This window comes from Trichomycterus rosablanca, chromosome 5 (genome assembly GCF_030014385.1).
Source record: "Trichomycterus rosablanca isolate fTriRos1 chromosome 5, fTriRos1.hap1, whole genome shotgun sequence".
Classification (NCBI taxonomy): domain Eukaryota; kingdom Metazoa; phylum Chordata; class Actinopteri; order Siluriformes; family Trichomycteridae; genus Trichomycterus; species Trichomycterus rosablanca.
The window spans coordinates 26,308,688-26,330,460 of record NC_085992.1 but is presented as its reverse complement, the minus strand read 5'-3'; the positions used below and the strand labels follow the sequence as shown (position 1 = coordinate 26,330,460).

The window sequence follows — 21,773 nt, the reverse complement described above, 5'->3', positions numbered from 1 at the left end:
TGGCTGGGAGGATTTCATTCTGGTACCTAACATCAGTCAGGGTACTGTTGGCTATCACATGGAGGTTTGTGCAACCTTCCAAGGACATGCCTACCAAGACCATCACTGACCTATTGGCAAACCGATCATGCTGGATGATGTTGCATGCAGCATAACATTCACCACGTGTCTCATGTGCTCACTGTGAACCTGCTTTGTACATTTTTAGTTATACAGTATGTGCTTACATTTATGGTCAAGGAAGAGGGAATAATTTTCAAGCTGTGTCCCAAACCGCCCCCCTTGTTCAACAATGTGTGTAAATATACCATTTCTAATGCAACAATAACACACACTATTTAGTATGGTAGGCTGCACTTTGGAATGCAGTCCCTTTCCTATCACTATCGCTAGCATTTCTTTGAGCACTGCCTTCAGGGGAAATAGATTGGCTTTTATAATAGTGAGTTTGCTCTCGCCCCAGTATGACACGCGCTTTAAGCAAAAATCTCTCAAAATCCCCTGCAATCTTAAATTAGTATTTGTGGCACAATGTCACTATGCTAACAAGAATATAGCCACGGGCTCATTGGGGATGCAAATTACAGGGAGATTTATACTTCTGAATTTCAAACCCAGTTTAATTACAGTCTTCAAACATGTCCTCGAAAATTTCTACACCTATTCAACAAGGACACCAGAGAGACTCAAAACAGGTGTTGCCCTACCTTGATATGAATGAGACGAACTGACAGCGTACATAATAGGAATACATAATTTAGCACTATCACTTTGTTCTACCTGTCTCTGGTAGTCACAGACAAAAAATAGACAAAATAACATTTATTAAATGTAGAAATGGGTGTATGTTTGTGAATTTAAGCATGTGTAACAGAGGTATCAGTGGTAGACAGGAAACGTGTATGTTGAAGTTAGAAGTTCTCTGACAAAGAACACAAATCCTCTAACAAGGAGCTTTGATGTGCTGCAGCTTTTACACAATCACAGAGTCGTCTGGATTTCAGAGTGTAGCCTTCTCTTATTCTTCTGACTCACTCTCCTCAACCTGAAATCCTCCCCTGGGAGAGAGAATGAGAGAGGAAAAGAGAGAGAAAGAGAGAAGCCCAGTGGTCTCTGACAGTCTTTTTTAGAATTATCCAACTGAGAGCAGCACTGAAACGAAAGGCGAACTGAGGTTTTGGAAATGAAGATTTAGATACATCAAGATACATTGAAAAGTAATGATTTATTAAATCATATTACGGTTCCGGTCTGTAATATAGCCGCAGTAACAAAAAAGTCATAAGAAGAAGGTGGTGAGGTCAGGGTGCCTCACTATAGGTAAAGCCACATACCTATGAGAATAAGATAATTAATTAAATAAGGTAAAATAAGGTAAATAAGGTAAGTTTGGCGGCACGGTGGCTTGGTGGGTAGCACTGTCGCCTCACAGCAAGAAGGTCCTGGATTTGATTCCCAGGTGGAGCGGACCGGGTCGTTTCTGTGTCTAGTTTGCATGTTCTCCCCATGTATGCGTGGGTTTTCTCCGGGAACTCCGGTTTCCTCCCACAGTCCAAAGACATGCAAGTGAGATGAACTGGAGATACAAAATTGTCCATGACTGTGTTTGACAACCAGTAACTACCTGTCCTGTCATGAATGCAACCAAAGTGTGTAAAACATGACGTTAAAATCCTAATAATTAAATATATAGGGCAGTTGTAGCTTAGCAATTACAGTACTGGACTAGTAATCAAAAGGTCACTGCCAGGTGTCACTGTTGGGCCCTTGAGCAAGGCCCTTAACTCTTTATTGCTTAGACAGTATATTGTCACAGTACTATAAGTCACTTTGGATAAATGTCGAAAATGTAGATGTAAGTCAAAATAAATGCACAAAAAACATCTGCACCCCACAGCGTAGAGAGGATATGGCTATGGTGGATGTGGCTATAAAAACACAAGGCACCCCCTCCACTGATTCGTCGCTATCTGCATCCAGCCCGTCAAACCACCTCTGGAAGCAACTTGCCTTATCAGGGCATTCCCATCGTGACACCAACTGAATTCCCCAGAAGAAAATAAAGAATGCCGTCATATGCGCCGTTGAAAAAAATCATACCAGAGGTGCCCAGATGGCACAGCGGGATATACCGCTGAACTCCAGTGTCCGAATCTCGGCTCTGCTACCGGTCGCCTGGGCGCCATCTAGCGGGCACAATTGGCAGAGCCTGCAGAAGACAAAATTGGTCATCAAGTCTGCTGGGTGGGAAAAGACCAGACTAATAAAGTGGGTAGGGTCTTCAATTGCTGTGCAAGGCACCTGGCAGAAGTGGATCCTCATGTGCCACTGAGGCATGGGCGAAAAAAAAAGTTTGAGGGACTGTGCACTCGTTGGAGGATGACAACTAATTGGCTATGCTAAATGAGGAGAAAAAGGGAGAAAATGCAAAATAACACACCAGACCAAGCTTGGAATTACAACTACAAAGAGATTAAGCAGGTTACAACAAGAGAAGCCAGCAACTGTCTAGCACAGTGCGCATAATTTAATTACACATCCCTCCACCTGAAGAGAGGAGCATGTGACCGCTGTTTAAGAGAAGTGGTTAATTTTGTATTAACAAAATTAATAGTTTCCTGAAAATGTTATTGTTCATCAGTTTTTATAAAAATAACACATTTTTATTAGATCATTTTTTAATTTTATAGCATTGAATTATGGAAGTTTGCATCCCTTTTGCATCTTTTGGGGGCACAGTAGCACAGAAGGTGGCATTGGTGCTGTCCAGATGCAAGGTACTATTGCAACATAACAAAAAAAGTGGGGAAAAAAACACGTTGGATGTTGGTAGGGGATTATAACAGCTGATACTTGGGGCTCTGATATTTGCAGTCAATTAAAATGAGGAAATACAATCTTTTTTTTCTATTTATTTATGCATCTTCTCCTAATTTAGCTGCTGGGTATATTTGCCTGCTCCACGTCTGCGCAGTCCTCAACCCCTTCTTATTTGCTGGATTTGCACATAAGGCTCATTTACTTCTGCACATGCGCCTCGGTCTGCTAACCAGGGCTAACCTTGCACAGCGTCTGAAGACCCCACACACTTGGTCCGGTCTTTTCCCACTTAGCAGACTCGATGGCCAATTTTGTCTGCTGCAGGCTGCAGCCGGGATTAAGTTCAGAATCTCAGTGCTGGTGTGCAAGTGGAATTACAATATTTTTGATAAAATCCTTGCAGGATGTAGACCTGTGGTTCTCAAACATTTGTGGTCAACAGGCAGCTGTAAATAATTGCACCACTAGGAAATAATTGCACCACTAGTTCTTCTTTCGACTGCTTCTGTTGGGGGTTGTTATTTATAAACCTCCACTGTGTCCTTCCTCTCCTCATCCCTTATATATCATTATTAGTATAATTCTCATTTCTAATCTGCACACACCCAAATTTTATTAGTCTCACCTCTGTAACTTCCTACATGTGCTGTCCCTCTAACCTTTTAATGATTTGAAAAATCTTAATGATTATCATCTTTATGCAACCCACTGCAAAGTCACTAAACTCTATAGTTAAAGATGAATGAATTACCAAGGCAATTGAAGACCTTAATGTCTAAAAATCTGCCACAAATTGCTCAAAAATATCATGAGCTGAAGGGCTTGTTTGCACAAAACATATCTGAATAGACGGATCGACTGGTTAGGGTACTGGCCTAGTGATAGGAAGGTTGAAGCACCACTACAGCCTTTATCCCTTTTAACCCTTCAGTTCTTAGCATGACTGTGACCTTTTCATTTACACAGGACACATTTCACCTAATTCGCTCGTACTGTGTAACCATACTGTACCATCCTTCATTCTACACCTTATAATTTATCCGTCCCACTTCTCCCTCTACGCGCTCGAGTCCGTAATCTCTCTCCCCTTCCTCCTAGTGAGCTGTGATATTAGTTCTCAGAGGCTTGAGCGGTAGGGCGATACTTCAATTCGACGTTATAGCCTCTGTGAGGATTACAAAGGATCCGGACAATAGATTTATGGACATTGATTATACCAGTGCTCAGCTACTGGATAGCCAGCTAGGGACAGAGACGAGGAGGGAACGGAGGGGGTAGACGCAGAGAGAGAAATAGTGGAGGTGTAAACAATGGACTAGTGGATGGCTGCACAGCTGGACATGTTTCCTCTGGGAGCATCACCTTGACTACGAGTCTGTCACTAGGTTTCCTGCAGGGCTAAAGTAGACATGATGTGAGAAAACATGGGGGAACACACAAATACACCGACACAGTTAGAGGGCCATCAAACACGTCATTAGATAGAATAGATAGAATGCCTTTATTTGTCATATGCACATATACAGGTGTACAGAACAATGGAATGCTTTTTCCACATATCCCAGCATGTTTGGAAGTCGGGGCAAGAGCGCAGGGTCTTCCATTGCACCGTGCCCTGAAGCAGACAGGGCTAAGGACCTTGCTCAAGGGCGCAATAGTGGCTGCGTAGCAGAACCTGGATTTGAACCGACAATCTTTCATTTGATAGCCCCAAGCTCTACCCACTAAGCTACCACAGTCCCAAACAAAAAAAAATATTATGAATTAATAATTCAAAGTAGTATTGAAGCTTGTTTACTGATTTTGGTAAATCTGATTAAGGCGGTAACCCACCACCACCGAGATTCGAACCTGAATGAGATTCATTCACAGAGGAGTTTTTACAGACACGTTTAGCTGTGTTTCTTATAGGGTGGCCGAAATTTTGGGATAGATTGTATTCTCTCCTTGTGCTCAGTGTTTCCTGGTAGAACAAGACCCGTGCATCCCTGACCAGAATAATATAAATAAAACAATATGAATGGAATCTGATTAACCCAGCTGGAACATTGAACAAATTTTAAGATTTTAGTGCATTTTGACAGCTGTTCATGAGCCAGTGGGGCAGTGGTAGCCTAGTGGGTAGAGCTTTGGGCTATCAACTGAAAGGTTGAGTGTTTGACTCCCAGCTCTGCCATGCAGCCACTGTTGGGCCCTTGAGCAAGGCCCTTAACCCTCTCTGCTCCAGGGGCGCCGTACAATAGCTGACCCTGCTCTCTGGTTCCAAACAAGCTGGGTTGTGTGAAGAAATAATTTTGTTGTACTGTACGTCTGTAGGGTGGAAATCACATTGTAGGATTTTTAAAGAATTTTTTTGTAAATTATGGTGGAAAATAAGTATTTGGTCAATAACAAAAGTTCAACTCAATACTTGGTAACATAACCTTTGTTGGCAATGACAGAGGTCAAACATTTCCTGTAAGTCTTCACCAGGTTTGCACACACTGTAGCTGGTATTTTGGCCCATTCCTCCATGCAGATCTCCTCTAGAGCAGTGATGTTTTGGGGCTGTCGCTGGGCAACACGGACTCCACAAATTTTCTATGGGGTTGAGGTCTGGAGACTGGCTAGGCCACTCCAGGACCTTGAAATGCTTTTTACGGAGCCACTCCTTCGTTGCCCGAGCGGTGTGTTTGGGATCATTGTCATGCTGGAAGACCCAGCCACGTTCCATCTTCAATGCTCTCACTGATGGAAGGAGGTTTTGGCTTAAAATCTCACGATACATGGCCCTGTTCATTCTTCCCTTAACACGGATCAGTCGTCCTGTCCCCTTTGCAGAAAAACAGCCCCAAAGCATGATGTTTCCACCCCCATGCTTCACAGTAGGTATGGTGTGCAACTCAGCATTCTTCTTCCTCCAAACACGACGAGTTGAGTTTTTACCAAAAAGTTCCATTTTGGTTTCATCTGACCACATGATATTCTCCCAATACTCTTCTGGATCATCCATATGCTCTCTGGCAAACTTCAGACGGGCCTGGACATGTACTGGCTTAAGCAGGGGGACACGCCTGGCACTGCAGGATTTGAGTCCCTCTCGGCGTAGTGTGTTACTGATGGTAGCCTTTGTTACTTTGGTCCCAGCTCTCTGCAGGTCATTCATCAGGTCCCTCCGTGTAGTTCTGGGATTTTTGCTCACCGTTCTCATGATCATTTTGACCCCACGGCATGAGATCTTGACCCCAAAGGAGATTATCAATCGTCTTATATGTCTTCCATTTTCTTACAATTGCTCCCACAGTTCATTTATTCACACCAACCTGCTTGCCTATTGTAGATACACTCTTCCCAGCCTGATGCAGGTCTACAATTTTCTTCCTGGTGTCCTTCGACAGCTCTTTAGTCTTGGCCATGGTTGAGTTTGGAGTCTGACTGTTTGAGGCTGTGGACAGGTGTCTTTTATACAGATAACGAGGTCAAACAGGTGCCATTAATACAGGTAACGAGTGGAGGACAGAAGAGCTTCTTAAAGAAGAAGTTACAGGTCTGTGAGAGCCAGAAATCTTGCTTGTTTGTGGGTGACCAAATACTTATTTTCCACCATAATTTACAAATAAATTCTTTAAAAATCCTACAATTTCTTTTTCTCATTTTGTCTCTCATAGTTGAAGTGTACCTATGATGAAAATTACAGACCTCTCTCATCTTCCTAAGTAGGAGAACCTGCACAATCAGTGGCTGACTAAATACTTTTTGACCCCACTGTAATTGGAGACACTGAATTGCCCTATAGGTGAATGGGTGTGTGTATGTGTGTCTGCCCTGCGATGGACTGGCGCCCCGTCCAGGGTGTTACTGTGTGCCTTGCGCCCATTGAAAGGCTGCATCTAAAATGCATGGTACCCTGGAAGTTAGATTATTACTGTATATGTAAACCACTCACCGTGTTCCTGTGTGACAGTAGTTGGATGGCCGAGCCGTCACAGTCAGCCACAGAGGATACATTTTTATCGCCTGTCAAAACCAAGAAAGGCAAAGTAAATCATGCATGCGGAAAAACGACGGATGAGCAGTGAGAAAAAAAGAACGTGACCTAATGCGAACTAGACGCCTAATGATAAATCATATTGAGCACGCCCGACGTTGCTAATGCCGCGATATTTCCCCTTGCCACGTCAAGCAAGCAGGGCCAACAATGAAGCCCTAATGAAAATCAGCAGGCAAAATGCGGCGGCACAGACGGCTGTGTGGATTGCCATCAATTTCCCATTTTGCTGGCACGAGGAGAGAAATGAGCAGTTTGCGTGCCTGATTATTGCGGAAATCAAATCTAGATTTTTTTTCTGTCTGGAAAATTGTATATGAAAAGAACAACAGGCAGAAAAAAGCAGGGAGCAAGCAAACAAAAGACAAGTTCATTTCCCTAACTGAACTGCTATTTCCTGTTAATTAAACACCCGGTGCACTTCAGCTTTGGCAGATCTTCAAATCGAGCTGGAGTTTCAGAATCAGTGCGGTGTTTCAGACATGATTACGATGGCGCTTAGATGGCACAGCTGTCTCATACACCAGCCCACCATCGCTGAGATCTTGTTTTGAATCTCGGCAGTGCAACTGGCTGGCTGATCAGCCAGGCATCCACACAGACATGATTAGTTTGGTCTGTTGATGGCTGAAGCCTTGCAATGGATTGGCGCCTTGTCCAGGGTATTCTTCTCTTTCCAGGAGAACACAATGATCAGTGTTGCCGTGATTCTAACTAGGTAGATTATATTGTTGATTCATGTGATTAATTTGAAGTAAAATAATGGCAGCACGGTGGGTAGCACTGTCACCTCACAGCAGGAATGTCATGGGTTCAATTCCCAAGTGGAGCTTTCCGGGACTTTTTGTGTGGAGTTTGCATGTTCTTCCCATGTCTGTGTGGGTTTCCAGGTTCCTCCCACAGTCCAAAGACATGCAGTCAGGTTATGATTGATTGATTGATTACTTTATTGATCCACGATGGGAAATTTCAGTGTTACAGCAGCAATTAATAAAGATCACAAAACATCACACAACAACATGTCAATAAAGAATAAAAAAAATTAAGTAATGTAATGCAAAAAATAAACACATATAAATATATATATATACAGTATATATACAGTGGTACCTCGGTATATGTATTTAAACCGTTTCAGATCCTTGGACTTATACCAAACAGGACGTATACCAAACGAATTTTTCCCATAAGAAATAAAGGGAAAATGATTAATCCGTTCCCATGAAAAAAATCCTATTGTTATTGGCATATTATACGTTGATGGGGTTGTATAAAATAATGTATAAAACAGATAGTTCCGGTCCTAAAATCTGATTGGCTGAGCTGCGTTCAAAGCCATTGTAAAATCCCCGATATACGCACATCTATGACCACCTCACATCATTCCATATTAATACGCCACTGAAAAGAAAACTTGGTTGAACACTATTTTAAGTCATGTACTATACATGGAAATTTCCAGAATTTTATGTTCGCCCTCATGTTGCCTAGCAACACGGCACATAGTTAACGGGACTACAGTACCTGTAGTACAGTACCTGAAAATTCTAGCGCGGGTTGTTCACTGAATGGTAGCAACTGGTGTAATGACGCTTGTGGCTTTGTCTCGCGGGAGGTAAACAAGGGTAGCACGCGGTGTCATGACTCATTTTGACCCATACAAGTTCTAGCACGCGAGTCGTATTCCAAACAAAGGTCGTATAACAAGCAAAATTTTCCGCGTCCAAACAGGACGTATACCAAGTTGGACTCATTCCAAAGCGGACGTATACCGAGGTTCCTCTGTATATAAATAGAGAAAAATACATAAAAATATATATATTAAAAATATATAATATACAAAATAAGAAAATAAGACATCTAACACAGAACCAAAACTAAAGGTGTGGGTAAGCCTAAAAAGGTGCAGTTATAGACATTATGTGCGCAATTATAAGCTGTGCAAATAAACCAGTACCATGTGCAAATTGCAAATCAAGTAGTACCATTTGTAGTAGTACCATTTGCAAGGTTTATTGTCTTTCGTTGTTACTATAGGTTCTGCGTCCTCCTCTTGCACCAGTGAGAGTCATTATAGGTTGCCACAGCTGTGGGCAGGTTAATTGAAGATACTAAAATTCCCCTAGGTGTGTGTGTGTGTGTGTGTGTGTGTGTGTGTGTGCCCTGTAATATACTGATGACCTGTCCAGGGTGTTATCTTTTGCCTAGTGAATTGTACCCACCACAACCCTAAACAGGATGAAGCAGAATGTGGCAGTTGAAGTCTAGTAGTTTAAGTACTGGACTAGTAATCAAAAGGTCGCTGGTTAAAGCCTACCACTGCCAGGTTGTCACTGTTGGGCCCTTGAGCAAGGCCCTTAACCCTCAATTGTTTAGACAAAATACTGTCACAGTACTGTAAGTCGCTTTAGAAAAAAGCGTCTGCTAAATGCTGAAAATGTCAAATGAAGTCACCCAGGTGGCACAGCGGGATATTCCGCTAGCACACCAGCGCTGAGATTCTGAACTCCTCGGTTCGAAACTCAGTGTTGCCACCGGTCAGCTGGGCGCCATCTAGCGGGCATAATTGGCACGGTTCTGCTAGGGCGGTATGACCGAATGCTGTGTAAGGACCCTGATTGGCAGATAGAGAGGCGCCTTGGCAAAGTGCTTAGGTGAAAAAGGGTTCCCGCAAAGGGCTGTGCTTGGGTCGGAGGAGGCGTGAGCAGCAATATACCCACCTCGACTGCATTCAGGGATCCCCCAGCAAGCGGAAGACAAATTGACTATGCTAAATTGAGAAAATGGGAGAAAATGCATAAATAAAATAGAAAAAAATATGTAAATGTAATGTAAATGAAGTGGTGGTAAAACAGACAGTAAATAAATGGATGGATGGATGAATGAAAGAAATCAGACATAATTAAGTTTGTTGAAGAAGCCAGTAGAAGCTTGTTTTCTGCTTTACTTCAGTAGGTGTAAAAGCCTCCGCCAATACACATCATGCATACGCTTTTGTTTTCGCTCCAGAGATCAGCACGTTCCTCCATGGCATGTGTTTAACATCTTGTCTTTGGTGTAGGCAGCACATCAAAGTCGCAACATCTCTTTCTGTTTCGTTTCACGTTTATTTCTATGTCCTTTCCTGTTGCACCCTGGCTGCTTCTTTTCTCTGTTGGAGAACTGAAAACATTGTGCATTGTTTTGCTCTTTTTAAGGTCGTCGGATCACATGACCAGATCTCTCTGCAAACTAGAATGCGTAAAAAGTTAAACAGTTTTGTCACCTAGTTCGAAGCTAAATTGTATCACAACGTTCCTAAATAAAGTCAAACATTTTATTTCACTCACAAAGCTTACGAGCATTAACGTGTTCATTAGTTCTCAAAACGTCCCCATTGTGTTTTTCCAGGAGGAGCAGAATCGAGGAAAGCCCAACTGGGAGCACCTGAACGAGGACCTGCACGTCCTGATTACAGTCGAGGATGCTCAGAATCGTGCTGAGATCAAACTCAAACGCGCCGTAGAGGAGGTCAACAAGCTGCTGGTGCCTGCGGTGAGTAACTTCTCTGTCACTTCCTGTTACAGCTCATGACTTTTGTTCTTCCTCCAAGATGCAGCACGGCATGGCTATTTTTACACTCATGACACTGCATATCTAAGTGACCGAGAAGGGATTGTCATTAGACTGATTTTCTTTTTGTTTGTCCTTCTTAAGTACTGCTTGTTGACCGTGTATGTAGAACTGTGTTGTTAACCTGCTGTCCATTTGTAGCTCAGACATTTGTGATCTTGGCCTGTCATTAGGCGAATATACATTGCAGGGTCACACACTTCACATTCAGAAATACACATGGTGGTTTTAGGTTGTATTAGATAAACTCCTAGTGTTGTATTATCTTTATACACTGATCAGCCATAATATTAAAACCACCTCCTTGTTTCTGCACTCACTGACCATTTTATCAGCTCCACTTATATAGGAGCACTCTGTAGTTCTACAATTACTGACTGTAGTCCCTGTGTTTCTCTACATATCTTTTTTAGCCTGCTTCCACCCTGTTCTTCAATGGTCAGGACCACCACAGAGTAGGTATTATTTAGGTGTTGGATCATTCTCAGCACTACAATGACAATGACATGGTGGTGGTGTCAGACACAGCAGCACTGCTGGAGTTTTAAAATACCGTGTCCACTTACTGTCCACTCTATTAGACACTCCTACCTAGTTGGTCCACCTTGAAGATGTAAAGTCAGAGACGATCGCTCATCTATTGCTGCTGTTTGAGTTGGTCATCTTCTAGACCTTCATCAGTGGTCACAGGACGCTGCCCACGAGTCACTGTTGGCTGGATATTTTTGGTTGGTGGACTATTCTCAGTCCAGCAGTGACAGTGAGGTGTTCAAAAACTCCATCAGGGCTGCTGTGTCTGATCCACTCATACCAGCACAACACACACTAACACACCACCACCATGTCAGTGTCACTGCAGTGCTGAGAATGATCCACCACCCAAATAATACCTGCTCTGTAGTGGTCCTGTGAGAGTCCTGACCATTGAAAAACAGCATTAAAGGGGGCTAAGAAAGCATGCAGAGAGACAGATGGACTACAGTCAGTAATTGTAGAACTACAAAGTGCTCCTATATGGTAAGTGGAGCTGATAAAATGTACAATGAGTGTAGAAACAAGGAGGTGGTTTTAATGTTATGGCTGATTGGTGTATTATTACCACTTGTCCCAGACTGTCTTTCCCTCTGATACACCTCACACTTTCTATTTTATGCCCTTTCGTTGCTTATTTTAAGAGGTTAGAGTAGTACTTGGTTTCATAACTGCTTTATAGCGCATTCACATGAGAAGTGGCAAAACCGTTTTTGCGCTGGCTGTGCCATTGTTCCCTATGGAAAGAGGCAGTGCTGCGTAGCATTTTTGCCGTGCTGGGCTTGTGATCTTTGTGCTTGCCGCAGTGCTCAAAGTTCACCTGATTAAAATTTGATCCAGTTTGCCACTGACCTTTTTAAAGCGCCTCAAATGAGATTAACTATTTGATATGATGTGGTAAAAGCAACTCAGGCAGTACAAACAACCCTTAATGTATACAAAACCAATTGTGGGGTTTAGTGTTGCTATGTCATTCTTTTAGTACATTAAATCACAATAAGACTTTTATACTGTCTTGGAAAAGCTGATTTCTCATTACCTCTAGCAATAACACAAGTTTAAAAGTGAAACAGTTTAGAAACAGTAAGTCAAATAATGCCAGACCTGGCATTGACTTCCTAATATAACTATAGATCATCTGATAAAGTCATTGCCTTAATGGCAGCACATGTTTTTCTACAATTCCAATATACACCTTCGCACCATAACATGACAGATGTTGGCTTTTGCATCTTTTGCTGATAACAGTCTGGATGATTCTTTTTGCACAGAGGACTCAATGTCCATTTTTTTGCCTGAAAAATCTTATCTGACCACAGCACACATTTCCACTGTCATTTGTTCCATCTGAGATGAGCTTGGGCCCAGAGAACTCTGTGGCGTTTCTATGTAAAATTGATGTATAGCTTTCTCTTTGCATAATAGAGTTTCAGGTTTAATGCAGTGTTAGACTGGTAACTGTGTGACAACAGGTTTCCGAGGTACTCCTGGACTTTCAGTGGCCTTAAAGTTCATGCACACTCAACAGTGGTTTTGGACTGAGATTTATCTGGATTTCCTAGATCTTTCCACAATAATATGTATGGAAGATGGTAAATAACTTAAATTATTTGCAGTCTTGCATTGAGAAACGTTCTTTTTGCATAAAGCCTGGCAAAAAGTGGTGAGCCAAGACCCATATTTGCTTGCATGGACTGAGCCTTTTTTGGATCCCCCTGTTATCATGATACCCTCACCTGTTACCAATTCACCTGCTTATTGTGAAAGATGTTTCTAAATGATGTTTGGTGGATATTACAGCATTGTCTCATTCAAAATGACATAATTAGACATCCTGTTTGGCCTTTAAAAGCAATTATCTCGTATTGCTTTGCAGGTTACTGTACATCACACAGAGTAGCCTATCATCCCTGCAGTCAGCTTCGTCTCGGCAAACAGACATATTTGGACCCTATTTGTTTTTAAATAGCAGTGTTGAACTCGGTGTTCAGATGGCGTGTGTTTTGTGCTCTAATTCCGGCTGATTTACAATTCCTCTTTTCGCTTCTATTCTCTGTCATGTCACTTGAAGAGTAGGAAACGAAATTTTTCCTTGTCATTCCTAAGAAAGAGGAAGTGCTCAAGAGATTGAGTAATATGTTTTAGACCGCTGGCATCTCCTTCATACCTTTTCAGCTGAGCTAGTAAGAACAAATCTGACCACAGGTTTATTTTGTTTTGTCATGTCTGGACTGACAGAGCATCGCTAGTGTGTTTGAACGCTGGACAATGTTTGATCCTGGGTATGACAAATTCAGGTCACTTAAAAGCAGAGGTGAAAACATCTGTGCAGATACTTTAATACTGTTTTGCCTAAGTATTCAAAGTGCATTTGAATATTAAAAAAATAACCCTAAGGTTATGATTTAATGATTCAGCTGTTGTATACAGCAAAAACGACCTTGAAATAGAGATTTTGCAATTAAATGATCGCTGTCTGAGCAACAACACATGAATAATTTAATGCTGCTACATTTTTAAACTGCCTTGTGTTGTTTTTAACACTTTTCAAATTGCTGACAAACTTGTAAGTTTGAAATGATCTTACATAAGTTACTGGTAAGGAACTAGCTGGCCATGTGTAAAAACGGTATGTTTGATCAGCCATAACATTAAAACCACCTCCTTGTTTCTACACTCACTGTCCATTTTATCAGCTCCACTTACCATATAGGAACACTTTGTAGTTCTACAATTACTGACTGTACTCCATCTGTTTTTCAGCATGCTTTGTTAGCCCCCTTTCATGCTGTTCTTCAATGGTCAGGACTCTCCCAGGACCACTTTACATTAATTATTTGGGTGGTGGATCATTCTCAGCACTGCAGTAACACTGACATGGTGGTGGTGTGTTAGTGTGTGTTGTGCTGGTATTAGTGGATAAGACACAGCAGCGCTGATGGAGTTTTTAAACACCTCACTATCACTGCTAGACTGAGAATAGTCCACCAACCAAAAATATCCAGCCAACAGCGTCCTGTGGGTAGTGTCCTGTGACCACTGATAAAGGTCTAGAAGATGACCAACTCAAACAGCAGCAATAGATGAGCGATCGTCTCTGACTTTACATCTACAAGGTGGACCAACTAGGTAGGAGTGTCTAATAGAGTGGACAGTGAGTGGACACGGTATTTTAAAACTCCAGCAGCGCTGCTGTGTCTGATCCACTCATACCAGCACAACACACACTAACACACCACCACCATGTCAGTGTCACTGCAGTGCTGAGAATCATCCACCACCTAAATAATACCTGCTCTGTGGGGGTCCTGACCATTGAAGAACAGAGTGAAAGCAGGTTAAAAAAGTATGTAGAGAAACAGATGGACTACAGTCAGTAATTGTAGAACTACAAAGTGCTTCTATATGGTAAGCAGAGCTGATAAAATGGACAGTGAGTGTAGGAACAAGGAGGTGGTTTTAATGTTATGGCTGATCAGTGTATGTGCAAATTTTAATTTCACACAATAGCACAGAAAAAAATATTCAAATAACTGCACATATATATCAAGGTTTAGCTATTGTCTGAATTTATGACTGCACAATATAACAGTCTTGGCAAAAATAGAGGTTTATGAAACACAAGCAAGGTGGAAACCACTAATTAACTCAGAGAAACACCACCGCTTGTTTACATTTTGCAAAAAAAAAAAAGCATCTGGATGATCTCCAAACCTTTTGGGAGAATTTTTATTGACAAAGAAATAAAAATGTAAATTTTACTTTTTATTGTACATGGTGATAGTGTAATAACTTTGCTACACCAAGCCTGGAATTATCAAGGGACCAATAAATTCCGCTCTCTAACAAAATATTGTTTTAAAAAAATATAAGTTCATCTTTCCAGAAGCTAAAGCTGAGATCTAATCGAGTTATGTACCGGAACAATAATGCAGAACACAAAAACAAGTCATTTAAACAACTAAATTGAAACAGAATTAAAGGGTTGGGGTAAAACAGATCTACAAGGATGAGTGGGCTCTAATTCCTGTACAGAGATTTACAGTATATCAAAGTTTAAAAAGTTTTTGAGGCAGTAACTTTTGCTAATGTTAATCCAAACAGGTATTAAGCTAAGGAAAATATAATAGTGGTATAGTAGTGATGAAGCGCTGTAGGTGTTGCATAATAAATAAAATTAATTTGGGTCGGGTTTGTAATGTAGCAACCTAGCATATGTGAAGATGCTTATTTGTCTTTGTTGGGCATGTAGCCACTGCTTTTTTGTTCAAAGAATGTACACTGATCAGCCATAACATTAAAACCACCTCCTTGTTTCTACACCCACTGTCCATTTTATCAGCTCCACTTACCATATAGAAGCACTTTGTAGTTCTACAATTACTGACTGTAGTCCATCTGTTTCTCTGCATGCTTTGTTACCCCCCTTTCATGCTGTTCTTCAATGGTCAGGACTCTCCGAGGACCACCACAGAGTAGGTATTATTTGGGTGGTGGATCATTCTCAGCACTGCAGTGACACTGACATGGTGGTGGTGTGTTAGTGTGTATTGTGCTGGTATGAGTGGATCAGACACAGCAGCGCTGCTGGAGTTTTTAAACACCTCACTGTCACTGCTGGACTGAGAATAGTCCACCAACCAGTCCTGTGATCACTGATGAAGGTCTAGAAGATGACCAACTCAAACAGCAGCAATAGATGAGCGATCATCTCTAACTTTAGCTCTAACTAGGTATGAGTGTCTAATAGAGTGGACAGTGAGTGGACACGGTATTTAAAAACTTCAGCAGCGCTTCACTAACACAATGAATGCCAAAACACTGGTAAATGAAAGCAAAACTTAATAGGAGACTGGAGCTGTACACCAGACCTTTGTGGGGTGACATCAGGCCCTCATGTCCACTATCTGAGAGACATGTTGCTAAACCACATCCTGCCCTATATCTGCTTACAATCTCAGTTGCTCATTGCTTTGTCTGTATCCGTGTCACTTGCTGCTCTGTCACGTGACTCCATGTCATGCTTTCTCAATAGGAAAAGGAATGGTTGCTTGTTGTTTTGTTGCTAGTGTGAACAGATGTTTGTTTGAATTGGAAATTGTTTAAATAGTAAGGGTAAATAATAGGATTTAAGGTTTTTGCATTATACAACCTTTTCGGGCGGCACAGTAGCTCTGTGGGTAGCACTGTAGCCTCACAGCAGGAGGGTCCTGGGTTTGATTCCCAGGTGAAGCTTTCCGGGTCCTTTCTGTGTGGAGTTTGCAGGTTCTCCCTTTGTCTGTGTTTCCTCCATGTGCTCCGGTTTCCTCCCACAGTCCAGAGACATGCAGGTGAGGTGAATTGGAGATACAAAATTGTCCATGACTGTGTTTGATATTAACTTGAACTGATGAATCTTGTGTAACCAGTAATTAGCTGTTTTGTCATGAATGTAACCAAAGTCTAAAACATGATGTTAAAATTTTAATAAATAAATAAATACAATATTTTCCTTACATAGCCAAACATGATGGTTTCCATTTACAGGAGAGTAGCAAAAACGCAATAGTAAACAACTATTCCTAGGGCACTTTGAGTGCTTTATATAAAGAAATAAATGCCTCAAATATTAATATTAATTTTATAATTCTTTTTGGCAGGCATGTTTTTCAGAATTAAAGTTAAAAACAGTAAGTCTGGACTATTGCATGGTAAATATATTACAGAAAGTAAAATGTTAGATAGCAATGTATCTGTAATTTTATTAGTCAGTATAGTCATAGTCATATGATATCTCGAAGTTACGTGATCCAGTAGTCTCTTCATGAATGTCATGGTCATTACATTACAAAGCTAGAGGAAGTGTGCTAACAACTACGGCATGACCACTGAGGCCTGGTTCATTGATTTCATTAGCCGCTGGACGTTAATGAAGAACACAAGACTACCGGGTCAGTCTCTGGAGAGCCTGGCTGCATCTGAGCTGAAGCTGTAGGCATTATTTATTAGCACTATTAAAATGTATGTCCATTAACAGAGGCAGCAAATTAGAGTTTTGCTTCTTTTGAAGGTAGTGGCCCTGATTTACTGAAGACGTGTGTGTGTGTGTGTGTGTGTGCCAACTCGGCAAAAATGTTAAAGCTGTTTTGCAAGCACCATTTTTGGAAAACTGTGTTTTAAATCAATTACAAATGTTCTTGTTTGATTTGCAGCTTTGCTGTAATGAATATGTAATTAAAGTAGTTTTATCTGAGGTGCAGATGTTTTACCAACACTTTATCAGGGTCATGGTCAGGGTCACAGTGGGTCTGGTTTCCCTTACCATAAAGGAACACTTTGTAGTTCTACAATTACTGACTGTAGTCCATCTGTTTCTCTGCATGCTTTTTTTAACCTGCTTTCACCCTGTTCTTCAATGGTCAGGACCCCCACAGAGTAGGTATTATTTAGGTGGTGGGTCATTCTCAGCACTGCAGTGACACTGACATGGTGGTGGTGTGTTAGTGTGTGTTGTGCTGGTATGAGTGGATCAGACACAGCAGCGCTGCTGGAGTTTTTAAACACCTCACTGTCATTGCTGGACTGAGAATAGTTCACCAACCAAAAATATCCAGCCAACAGCGCCCCGTGGGACTTTACATCTACAAAGTGGACCAACTAGGTAGGAGTGTCTAATAGAGTGGACAGTGAGTGGACACGGTGTTTAAAAACTCCAGCAGCGCTGCTGTGTCTGATCCATACCAGCTCATCCATACTCATACCAGCACAACACACACTAACACACCACCACCATGTTATTGTCACTGCAGTGCTGAGAATGATCCACCACCCAAATAATACCTGCTCTGTAGTGGTCCTGGGAGAGTCCTGACCATTGAAGAACAGCATGAAAGGGGGCTAACAAAGCATGCAGAGAGTCAGATGGACTACAGTCAGTAATTGTAGAACTACAAAGTGCTTTTATATGGTAAGTGGAGCTGATAAAATAGACAGTGAGTGTAGAAACAAGGAGGTGGTTTTAATGTTATGGCTGATCGGTGTATAATACACAATATTACAAAATTTGCTCCTCTTATCTGTTGATTTGAAAAAGCATGCTGATCCATACTAACTCCACACAACCTTGTACAGTTTCTTTGGGATTAATAAGGACTTGAACTTATTTCAGGTCTACTCACGAAGCAGTTTTTTAAAGATTTTTAAGGCAGTATTGGCATAAAGGTTTAAAATGTGAAAAAAAAGGAGCAGAAAAATGAGAGCGAAGTGTCAGCCTGTCAGATCGTGCTTATTCTTGGTTCACTTTATTTGCTGTAGTATATCATTTGACGCAGAACAAACAGCACTAGTGTCACATTGCGCTTATTTTTTGAAATCTTCTGACTGAGCTGGTTGTTACTGAAGCATCACTGAAGTTCTAGAGCTGCTGGGTGCTACACCTGAAACATTATCATTAAGTCTGACCTCACATCCAGCATCGTTGATCATTACCCACATTCATGCCTAAGCTGTTCAGCCTCTGCATCCCAAGGTAAAAGCCATCAACACTTCTCAACTGGCTTTCAGAGTCCTGTCTCAGAGACAGATAGAAGAAGGCGCCAATAGGTGTGTCCAAAAACCTAGTGAGCTGCCTTGCTGCCTACTGCCTACCTAGGCAGCTGCCTAAGTAGAGATAGACCTTATAAGGCAGGTTATTTAGACACACTACTTAGACAGCAATTATGTCACCGCAGTTTTTGCTTACTAAGCTAACACAGTTAGCCTTAGGCCATTCAAACCAATGGGCTGAGGCGACACAACCCGCTAGCATGCAAGCTAACATCTCCCTCCATGTACCGAAAATGGTTAAATTGTCACTGACAAGGCCAAATTTGTACACCTTTATACAAATTAAAGATCAATGAGAATTTATTTACATTTGTAAAGAACTCCATTAGTTGCTCCACATGGTTCGCCATATTTCAAATCTTTGGCGAGAAAAGTTGTGCCACACAGAATGCTGGGATTGCCTTCACCGCTAAGGAATAATTGCATGCTCCCTCGTTATTCAGTCAGATTATCACTTCAAATTAAGGCACCTTAGTAGACAGCATTTTAAGGTGTTTAAGAATTTAGACAGGCTTCTTCTCAGAAGTGCGTAGGATGATGTAAAATGCTGTCTGTGTAGAGAGCTCACTAGGTTTTCGGACAGACCCAGTGTCTCTCATCAAGGTTGCCATAATTTCCAGTAAAATTAACATACAGATTAAAGGCACCCCATGAAATGTTGCTGCCAGTCCTTCTACTGGGCAGGCAAACAGGCCATCCCAGTATCAACAGGGTTTGCGGCAAATATGCTGCTGTCTTGTAGTATCAAGATTTTTGTGTTTAGTCATACAAACCTCATACAAAGCCACTCATGGGTTGTCTAGAAAATATGTCCCTTTCACCTGCTCAGATTAGTACAAGTTAGTTACATCATCCAAACTAACCATCATCACCATCATTGCTGTTGTTAATCAGAAATTCTGTTTCTGTAGTTCAGCTGGTGCTTACAGGAGCACTGTGACCAGCAGGGTTCTGATAACGCTGTCAAAAGCAATTATCATCAATGGCTTTGTGACAAAAATAAAAAAGGCCCTTACTGCAGACAACTGCATCTGATTGTGCTGACAGAAGCAGCGATTCACAAAATAACAATCATCCACTGGCTGCACACATCATCACACAACCTTTAAACACTCTGATAAGTGATTCAGAAAGACAGGGGTCAGGATGTACAGGGGCAAAAGTCACTCTGTGGAACAGAAGTAGTTGAACGGAGCTACCAGCTCTGAAGTGATGACCTGTAGGACCTGTGTAAAGAAGAGGTTTGGCTGATATGGATAAGTAGACTTAAGACATGTAGACTTAAGACATGCAACTCAGTCGTATCCTGCACCAAAACATTGGCTGTTTAACTGGGTTTGAAGGTGCAGTTTACATGCCAGGTACATACAACAACATATTTTTTGGATGTCCTCCTCATTTATATGTAAATGTGAAAGGGTCTTACGACATGAATGAATTCCAGGCGAGTGTCATTGCACCATGCATTTTCTTTGTAGAACTAAAAAGGGCCTTGGCAAGTAAAACGTAGAAAGAGCAATTTGCAACACTGAGACAAACAGTGAGAAGTATTGCTAACTTGTTAGCCTGTAGTGTGAAACCAGGTGTAAATCAACATAACATTGTTATCACATTAACTGATCCTGGTTGTTCCTAATGAATTTAATTACTTTGTAACCATGGATACAGATAAAAATTTTGGGTTTTTTTTAGCCTGCTTTCACTCTGTTCTTCAATAGTCATGACCGCCACAAGACCACCACAGAGCAGGTATTATTTAGATGGTGGATGATTCTTAGCACTGCAGTGACACTGACATGGAGGTGGTGTGTTAGTGTGTGTTGTGCTGGTAAGAGTGGATCAGACACAGCAGCGCTGCTGGAGTTTTTAAATACCGTGTCCACTCACTGTCCACTCTATTAGACACTTCTACCTAGTTGGTCCACCTTGTAGATGTAAAGTCAGAGACGATCGCTCATCTATTGCTGCTGTTTGAGTTGGTCATCTTCTAGACCTTCATCAGTGGTCACAGGATGCTGCCCACAGGGCGCTGTTGGCTGGATGTTTTTGGTTGGTGGACTATTCTCAGTCCAGCAGTGACAGTGAGGTGTTTAAAAACTCCATCAGCATTGCTCTGTCTTATCCACTTATACCAGCACAACACACACTAACACACCACCACCATGTCAGTGTCACTGCAGTGCTGAGAATGACCCACCACCCAAATAATAGCTACTCTGTAGTGGTCCTGTGGGGGTCCTGACCATTGAAGAACAGCATGCAAGAAGGCTAACAAAGCATGCAGAGAGACAGATGGACAACAGTCAGTAATTGTAGAACTACAAAGTGCTTCTATATGGCAAGTGGAGCACTTCAGGAGAAAACTGAAAAAATTTCTAAAAGAATATTTCTCAGTGAATGTTTGCAAATAATTCTTTTGCCATTTACTGTTCATAATATTGTGAAAATAAAATTTATGGAATCTGGAGAATCTCAGTCTGTGCAGGGCAAAGCCAGAAACCACTGCTGAATGTGCATAACCTATGAGCTCTTAGATAGCATTACATGAGAAAATTACACAGAAATGCTGCTGTGATAAATATAGTATAGCCACATGGACTTGGGAGTACTTCAGAAAGCCATTGTCACTTAACACAATTGCATCAAGAAACACACTGAAACCCTATTTCTTAAAGAGAAAGCCACACATCTGTTCTATTCAGAAATGCCTCAGAGTTCTCTTGGCTCAAGCTAATCTCAGATGGTCCAAAAGACAGTAGAAATGTGTGCTGTTGAGATGAGTCCACGATTTAAATAGTTTTCAGGAAAAATGGATGTTGAGTTCACTATGCCAAAAATTAGAAGGACCATCCAGACTGTTATCAGTGAAAGGTGTCATAGACTGGGGGCCCATCAGTGGCATGAATGACTTGCATGTGTGTGAATGTTCCATTGATGCAGAGAAGTATAATGGGATTTGGAGACACATGCTGCAAACAAGGTGATGTTCATTTCTGGGAAGTCCATAATTATTTCATTCACACAATGCCAGGCCTAATTCTGGCCTAATTTTGTGTTACAATAGTGTGGCTTTATAGACACGATATGCATGTGCTTGACTGGCCTGCCTGCAGTCCAGATCTGTGTCCTATTGGAAATGTATGGTGCAGCATAAATAGAAGAATCAGGCAATGGTGACCATGGACTGTTGAGAAGCTAT

At 41.6% G+C, this 21,773-nt stretch overlaps 1 protein-coding gene across 5 annotated transcripts in view; it reads left to right on the top strand.

The window, feature by feature from the left end:
• Nucleotides 1–21,773, top strand: part of LOC134315018 (KH domain-containing RNA-binding protein QKI) — a 161,128-nt gene that overhangs the window by 87,906 nt on the left and 51,449 nt on the right. For all 5 annotated transcript variants that reach the window (XM_062995914.1, XM_062995910.1, XM_062995913.1 and 2 more), the window contains exon 4: nucleotides 10,238–10,381. In XM_062995914.1, coding sequence (XP_062851984.1) covers nucleotides 10,238–10,381 — 144 coding nt within the window. The remainder of the gene's footprint in view (nucleotides 1–10,237; nucleotides 10,382–21,773) is intronic.